Genomic DNA, 8,342 nt, shown 5'->3' with positions numbered 1-8,342 from the left:
TTTAACCCTCTTTCCCTTGTTCACAACTTTAGGTTGCACATGGATACGAATTTGACCGAAACGGCCAGCAGCATTCAAAGAGAAAATCATTCTCAGATGCTCGTCGTAAGTTAGTGGAAGAAATATGTGCTCGCTATTGTTGAAATATTGCAAATCAACTGAATCTCCAGGGCTCCATGGGTATTTAGAATAGGAATTTTCTTTCATATATTTGAGAGCAATGGAGGTTGCAACCACCAAAGGAAAGTAAAATCCATATATAGATGGTTCAGAACCGCCAGCTGAAACGCCAGCACTGGATCAATCCTATTCGAAAAACAAGACAATTAGTTGAGAACCAACGATTCAACGCTCAAATACTGCCTATCATGAATTCGCAAAGGGAAACAATGCTTACCCAGATGGAATCCGCGTGTTAGATCCCTCCGATTCCACCCAATCTACTTCGCGGTCGATGGCCATAAGCGGTACATCAGTCGGCGTTGCATACTCCGCCGCGATAGGGGTAGATCTAGCGGAGGCGGAGTGGGCTCCGCGGCCCGGTGGCGTGGCCGACTCGGGGGGGGGGGGGGGGGACGACATAAGGTAGGAGGGCACGTCGGTGGGGCATCAGAGGGGGCGGTGTAGGAGCTGTTCTAGGCTCGGGAGACAGGAATGCTTTCAGTGAACGAGAGATGTCCGGTCCGATGTGTCTCCATGCAGCCCCACCCTTCACCACATAACGGGCAATGCAGGACCCGTCCGAACGCGACCCCACCTATCAGCATGTAACGGTCAAGGCCTTCGACCAGGCCGGGGAAAACTGAGTACAACTAAGGAACCAAGGGCACCAAAATAGATATCCCTTTTATCTACATTTTGTGTGACCCATGAGTTGTAAAACTTCTATACTCTCTACTCTGAATTTCAAAAATTCGCAATAAATGGTTGTGTGCATTAATTGATGCAGAGGCCAAGGCTATGCTCCCATTTCGGAAAAAAGAATTTCTTTTTCTTTTTCTGTCCCTTTCATGTATTGGTTTCTTGTGTTTTTTGTTGGGTTTCATATCAAGCCTACTCAACTTGCTCATAAAAAAGACTTTTATATTCTTATTGTTGTTGGTTTATGAGGGACCTATAGTGTTTAAGGCGAGGAAATTTGGAGGTGATACAATTCATCCTCGACATGAAAGTGGCTAGACCTAGAAAGCCGAAAACCTCTAAACATGGCCGGGCCAGCAAAATTGGGAACCCTGTGCCAAACTCTAAAATGGGGCGCCAACGCAAGATAGATATGCCAGAAAAAGAATCCACTACCGATTTGGAATCCTAGCGTCTCACGGTTTACAAAAACAGCATAGTACTCCATCTGTCTCATATTAAGACATTTTGGCAAAACTAAATTAGTATGCGAAAACATATTGTGAAGTTATATTATGGAACAGACTGTTGAAAACTGACACCATGATGCGGAAATATTTCGATCAGCAATTTATGCCGAATTAGTCCACACGAATGCTTACGAGTAAAATGAATACAAGAAAAGAAAAGAAAAGGAATGGTGCAGAATGAACAAAAACAATGCTGATCACTAGGGAGAATGGAGGAGCTCTACTGTAAGCACGCAAGAACAGCTACTGAAAACTACTGCCAAGGGAAGGGCAGAGACGGCGGTGCGCCCTCCGAGGAGCCTTCGCCGCCGACATGAAATATCCCGTTGTAGCTCATGTCATTGTTGTCCGAGCTTAGGACAGTGTTCAGCTGCTGCTCATTTCCTGCCACGGGGCAAGAAAACCCCGTCGCCGACACGGCACCGGTTGAAGCCTGAGAGCGTGAGAACCAGGATGAGCTGCCGAATTGCAGGTTAGAGAACAGAGGCTGGGCAATGGGGATGTGATCGGTCTGCTGGACCATCTGGCCAACATCGATACTGGAGGAGTTTGCTGGAGCTGACAGAAGAGAGAGAGCACAATCCGAGTCGAGCACCGGAGTCAGCCCATTGGAGAACATCTTGGTGCTGCTGCTACTGCTCTCGGGAGGAGCTACAGTCTTGAGGAGGGGTTGGCAAACTGAAGGCTCATGCACCACGCCCGTGGCGAAGTTTATTTCGCCTTCCTGTAGGAAAGGAAAGCGCCGTCCTTCTTTGGCAAAAGTAGATGTAGAGCCAACAAACTGCTGCCTGTTGCCGATGCCTAGAGGGATTTGATGTGCGTAATATGGGCTCTCCTCAGTTTTAATGATCCCTGACCAGTTTTGCTCCGATCTTGGGGTTGGAAATGACGAAAACCTTGTTCCTGCATTACAAGACAATGTCAATTGGCTGCGACAAGAAGGTAATGAAACTGCCCCATGGCAAAAGAATGAGTAAAATCATGTTACTATGCAACCATTTCATTGTCCAAAAGAATGAATCAATACGGAATCCTCATATAATTCTTCAATTAATTTAAAGTGAATTAAGCACCAAAACTAATGATAATTAATATTCAATCAGCACGCCAAAAAGGTAAACCAACATTTACACTTGGCTGGGATTTATATGTTTGGTTAGGCTTGTTTCTGTCGTTTGGCTTATAAACCACGACACTTAAATTTGTGCTTTTGGTTTATATCATCAGGCTACAGTGTCTAGTCAAAAGCCAAAACCGAAGCTAGGTGCTTTTGTGGCTTATAAGCCAAAATCTAAAAGCCCGAAATAAGCCCCACACCAAACAGCCCCTAATTGTGCAGAAAGAAAAAGGTGGTTGTTCTCCTAATGAACTAGAACTTTGGCTTGTGTTACAAATGGAGCGAGATAACAAAATATTCTTCTTTGTAAGGTGTTATTCATCCAACCGCAGCTTGAAAGGGGTACATTAACAGATAAAGTAAGGTTTTATTCATGCAACTTTGAATTACCGGATATCTTCTTTGTGAATACTAATCGCATGACTAATTTACAGAAAGAAAATAGCTGAATAAAGTACAAATGCGCAACCTGGTGAAGTAACAGGCTACCAGGTAATTACACAGCTACAACATACCGAAGAATGTCAAGGCAATAGATCAACATCCTAGGTGAGTCATGAGTTAAAATATGTCTGACAAACTATTCCGTGTTTCCAACAATGTATGCACTGTTAAAAAAAATAGAACAGTAGGAAAAAGTGACCTTGTTGACTTGTCATAAAACTTGCAGAATTCATGGTATCTGGCTGCGGCTTTCTGCGACGACGGTTATGCCCATCCAGGCGCTTTCTACAGCTGCGCTTTGCCTCGTCAAATTCGGTAAGCAGGTGAAACCTACAAAGACATAAACTGATGATCAGACAATTGCATATAAGTCAGGGAAATGAAGAAATTGCAAGATCAATACATTATTTACTGCTTATGCGCACAGGATCAATATCAAGTCACAACACCAGGAAATGAAGATAAGGCAATGCAAATGTGCAAACAGTTGACATAAAATCTTAATAACATGCTGAAACTTGATTTACAAACATCTCACATTTTGGTGTTTCCAGCTACTTTCAAAAGCAAAGCTACCACTACAAATAATGGAATAAGCAACGCCTCAAGTGTCTTCCAGTAAAAAAAAAAAAATCAACTCCCAAGTATCAAAATCTAATGGTGGAAAGCAACTTTAAGAAAACGAAGGAGAAAATTTTGCGGAAAATATTTTCCATAACTAAAAAACATACATCTGAAACATAGCAACACTATGTTATCCTTACTGATATAAAGATGAGGCATCATGCGCCTTTTTTCTACAAAGAACACGGCAACAGAGATTATAACTTGGATGATGCTTTCTTTTCTAAGTTCTAAGGAGACAACATATTCTACTATTCTAGTCTTATTTTATTAACTAAATAAGAGATTCCTGACCTATGTTTATTTTATAACAAGATAAGATACTCCTAGGTAGCTAGACACATGACTTGAAGTTTAAAATATGCTCCCACTAAACCACGGAACTACATATTGTCAGAATACTTAATATTGCTCATACATATTCTTGGAATATATAATGTACAGTACACAAAGGGACCACTTAATTCATCTGTTGAGCACTGCTTTCAGTGCTTAGGCGCCTTCATCATGGAAAAAAAAATTGTATTCAAGATTTGGCGGCGACAGACTAAAATATTGCGAAGCCTATTTAGCTTGGACCATATGTTTAGAGGGATGCAAGTTTGTTGGGACAATGGAAGCACTTGATTAATAAAGTTTGTAACAACTAACGAAGCAATCATCATTGGGAACTCTCCCCACTTGGTAAGATATTCATGTACATCAAGGGAATAAACATGATGAGAGGAACACATTAGCATCCTATCAAGTTATAAAGGTGCAAAGGTAGAATGGAATTGTCTGCTTTGCTCACCAAGATATAAAAATATTGGAAGAACCATGACTGTGCTTTAAAGTGACCCAAGTTACGAAAAGATGGCACATATATGAAATACTTCAGGAGGAATAATAGTATCACATATATGAAATACTTCAGGAGAACAAAATACAGAATAATAATATCACATATATGAAATATTTCAAGAGAACAAATACAGAATAATAGTACATAGATGGTCCAGGCTGAGGTAGAGGATGTACAGTAGGAGTGTAGGACTACTGATTTTATCTTTGAAATGGACAACTAAAACTCTAGTAAAAAAATTACAAAAATTAGATGTAACTTTTTTGATCTAACAAGTTCAGTTCATATAGCACGATTATTTCAGTATTCTAATTAAAAGGCTGATGAATGCAAATAAAGATAGATAACTGCAGAAGTGAAACTCGGATAAAAAGTGGGTCAAGTGGTACCAAAGCACCTGAAACAAGCAAATTATCATTCACTATTTAAAATGCACACCTAAAAAGGGGTATTATCATTATATAGAAATATAGTACTGTTCTTGTTTTTTATTTTCTGAGGACCACCATATGTTACTTTAATGTCCTAGAAATGCTATCCCCACAACATAGTGCCAAAAACTATGAAACATTAACATCACAAACAGTAGTTGCCCTGCATGGCTGCATGTTTAACAAATTGTTCATCTTAATTAAAAAATCACTCATCAGTTTCCCATGAAGTCCAAACTGAGGATGCTAGATATCTCATTTTTCTCTTGGTCATCCACCCAATCTATATTTCACATAATATGGGTTAGTGTCATCCTTTTAATATTTAGCTGGAGAACATCATTTTCAGTTGTCACTAACATTGACCTTTTAATGAAACTAAAACATTCAGAAGGTTCAGGCCCTTGGCAGTTGGCAAGGCTGGCCAACCTGACAATATAAAGCTAAGGTTGTCCTTGTACTGTACAGAAGTGCATCCACAATCATACAGAGTAGGCGCTCTTTGTAGCGGTACTAAAAACTTTCAAGATTTGGGCGTTAGCACCAGCTTTTGCTTTGAAACAGAAGGCTTCACTGTCACAGATGTGGTAGGGCAGTTGTTGCCGCGTGATGAATAAAGCGGGCTGCCATATTTAAGGAATTGACAGTCCGAGTCCCACGCAAAACATTCTGTCGCGGCCAAGAAATCCACAGGAAAAGGCGCAAAAATGCACATGGCCACCTATTTCTTGCTAGTTTGCACATGGAAACGGATGTACTACAAGAAAATCATAACAGGCGTCTGGGGTAATCATCAATCGCCCGGCCGGCCGATATCAGAACAGTGTCATAAAACAGAGAAAACACATCTCCAGTTACAGCGCAATTGACCTTCAGAAAACGATATAACGGCGCAACTGAAAACTGGACAGAGGCACACAGGGACTGATTCAGTTGGGTGATCGGCTGATGATCATTGGGTGCCTGTGTGATCTTTGACAGCTGGATGCAAATGTGCAGTGTTGAATTCTCATGAAGGGGGGGTCAGGATTCAGAAAGCGATTCCGAGCAGCGGAAAAGCAGTGCTGAGAGGAATTGACGTACTTGAAAATCGGTGCAGTCCAACAAGCTCTGAGCAGCACAAAAGCAGTGGGGGAAACAAAGGAAAAGCGGTGCAATAATTCAGGTAACACAAGCTGCCACGATAAAGGGTGACAAGAGAAAACGAGAGGCCGAAAAGGGATGGTGCCGGGAAAGGTAAAGATGTGCATCCTTGAAATGAGACAGGCAGAATTATGCTCAAACAAAGAGAGAAAGAAAGAAAGAAAAAATGATCAATGAACATAGCAGACAAGGATCAGAACGGAGCCTGCCAAATTATACATGTCTAGTGAATTTTGGCGGGTGAATGAGCGAATTTTACCTGCTGCACTGCTGGCAGAAGCGCATCTCGCGGCCGGCGACGGTGACCACGGGGGTCTTGGAGTGCGCCTCGCACACCTTGTGCCGCCGGTGGTAGTCGCGGCACTTGCTCAGGTCCGCCCTGCACCCGTCCACCGCGCACGACGGGCACTGCTGCTGCTGCCCCGCGCCGCTCGACATCGCGCGCGGCCGCTTGGACGCGCCGGGCGACGACGACGCGGACGCCGCCGCGGGCGCAGGCACCTTGCCGCGACTGTCTGCGGCTGCGCCGAACTCGCCCAGCCCGCCGAGCTTCAGGTCCACGGAGCACTCCGGCCGCCCGCCGGCGGCATTACCAATGCCACCCGCCGACGCCGGCCCGCCCGCGGGCGCGGCGGCGGCGTCGTGCTCCAGCTCGGCGAGGTCCCATGCCCCAGGCGGCATCTTGAGGTCCCAGTCCATGCCGACCACGAGCACTCCGGCAGCCCGGCGGAGGACACGTAGCTTGGCTGGTCTTCCTAGCCTAGCTAGGTGTATAGTGGTAGCTCGCAATCGCTAGTTATGGCCAAAGCTGAGAGCTTTCCCTTTCATCTCGCGCACACCCACACAACACAAGCACCTCGGGTCGCTGTCTGAAGCTTGTGTGTTGGGCTTGGCTGCTCCTCTTCCTCCGCTGTCCCTCTCATTCCGAGGGGCTTCTCCTCCCTTTTGTGCAAGCGGGCGGCGCCTAGCTAGCTGCCAGTACAGCTTCTACAGTAGCTGGTACTAGCACTGGATCTGTGTCTGTGGGTTAATTGCCACACCAAACCAAAGATGCCAAATAAAAACACGGCAGATGCAGCAATGGTGGTGGAGGGTAGCAGGAGCAACAAAGATACGGAGGAGGAGCAACAATACCAAGAGGCCACCCAGAAGCTGGGGTAGTCAGTACAAGTACTTGCACTGGAGGAGAGAGAGGTGGTTTGTGTTTGTGTCGCTGGGGTTGCAGCCATTCAATCCCTGACAAGCAAGGCGATGGGCCATGTTCGCCTTTAACACTGCCATGGAAGGCTTGTTTGTGGCGCGCGCGTCAATTATTGGGGGTTCGGACCGTTCGAGCAATGCATGCACTACTATATACTAGCCAAGTGCCCACGCGTTGCTGCGAGTTCTTATAAGTTTCTTATGGTACACATTTAACTATATACAAGTTAACAAATTTAGCTTTATATTAATTTTAATGTATCTATACACTAAAACGTGTCACATAAATTATTATGAAACCCTTCACAAAAAATTGAAACATATAATTATTTTCTATATATCCAATAAAATAGGGACATATAAACACATAATAGTTTTAATTGTGGCTCGCAACACCTCACTCTTGCACATGGTACGAAAATAGTAGCTTCCAACAAACTAAAATTATGCAAAGTGAACACCCGATCAGCTTGCACAACGTCACTGAGTTGTGCTTAGAGCATCTCCAACAGTCGCGCGAAACGGCGCTATAGCGGTTTAACTGACTTTTACCACGCGTGAACCTTCCTGCGCTCCTCCAGCGGACGCGTCAAACCGGCGCAGGAAAGGAATATTTTCCCGCGCGCTATCGCACGCGCCAAATTTGCCGCGCCGCTTCGAGCGCGCGCTATAAAACGCGGCGTGCACGCGCAACAAACGGCCAGGAAACTTTCAGTCGCCGCTTCGTCTCGCCACGCCTCGCCGCTTCGTCGTGCCACGCGTCGCCGCCGCCGCTCCACCTTTGTCGCCGGAATGCCACCGCTCCGCCGCGGTTCGTCCGGTTTCGGCGGCGTCCGAGCGCGGCCTAACGGCAGGTTCTACGCAGAGCTTCACGCCGACGGATTCCGCCTTACCCTCGGTACGTACGACGCGCCGGAGCTAGCGGCATGCGCGAACGCTGCGGCCGCTTGGCGATTCCGGTGGTGCGGCGCAACCTCAGCTTCCCGGACGTGGAGTCCCTGGAGAAGGTAGAGTTCCTCGTGCCAGCGCCGTGCCTTGTCGATGATGAGGATCGACGCCAGCACCGCCAGGCGTAGCGCCGACTCGCCATCGACGAGCGCGACAAGGAGCTGATGCGCCAGTGGAGGGCGCAGTTCCCCAGCGACGTCGTCGACAGGAAGGTGTTCTTC

The 8,342-nt window shown here is 45.7% G+C and overlaps 1 protein-coding gene across 1 annotated transcript; it reads right to left on the bottom strand.

The window, feature by feature from the left end:
• Positions 1-1,382: 1,382 nt before the first annotated feature.
• Positions 1,383-7,162, bottom strand: LOC127316606 (squamosa promoter-binding-like protein 16). The gene is made up of 3 exons (XM_051347050.2): positions 6,233-7,162; positions 3,131-3,261; positions 1,383-2,273 (listed from the first exon to the last, which is right to left on the bottom strand). Exons 1-3 carry the CDS (start codon positions 6,670-6,672, stop codon positions 1,624-1,626), a joined length of 1,221 nt encoding a protein of 406 aa, XP_051203010.1. The 5' UTR covers positions 6,673-7,162; the 3' UTR covers positions 1,383-1,623.
• Positions 7,163-8,342: the final 1,180 nt, after the last annotated feature.

The sequence above is a fragment of the Lolium perenne genome, chromosome 7 (assembly GCF_019359855.2).
Source record: "Lolium perenne isolate Kyuss_39 chromosome 7, Kyuss_2.0, whole genome shotgun sequence".
In the NCBI taxonomy this organism is placed as follows: domain Eukaryota; kingdom Viridiplantae; phylum Streptophyta; class Magnoliopsida; order Poales; family Poaceae; genus Lolium; species Lolium perenne.
The sequence above is the reverse complement of the archived record's forward strand: the minus strand, read 5'-3'. Positions and strand labels throughout refer to the sequence as shown.

What these genes read in the sequence shown, in the direction of transcription:
- LOC127316606 (XM_051347050.2), bottom strand. Translation starts at nt 6,672, where the DNA reads ATGGACTGGGACCTCAAGATGCCGCCTGGGGCATGGGACCTCGCCGAG. An exon ending in TTCTGCCAGCAGTGCAGCAG is followed by an intron (nt 3,262 to 6,232) that starts GTAAAATTCGCT and finishes ATGTCTTTGTAG; the next exon opens with GTTTCACCTGCTTACCGAAT. An exon ending in TTTTATGACAAGTCAACAAG is followed by an intron (nt 2,274 to 3,130) that starts GTCACTTTTTCC and finishes CTTGTAATGCAG; the next exon opens with GAACAAGGTTTTCGTCATTT.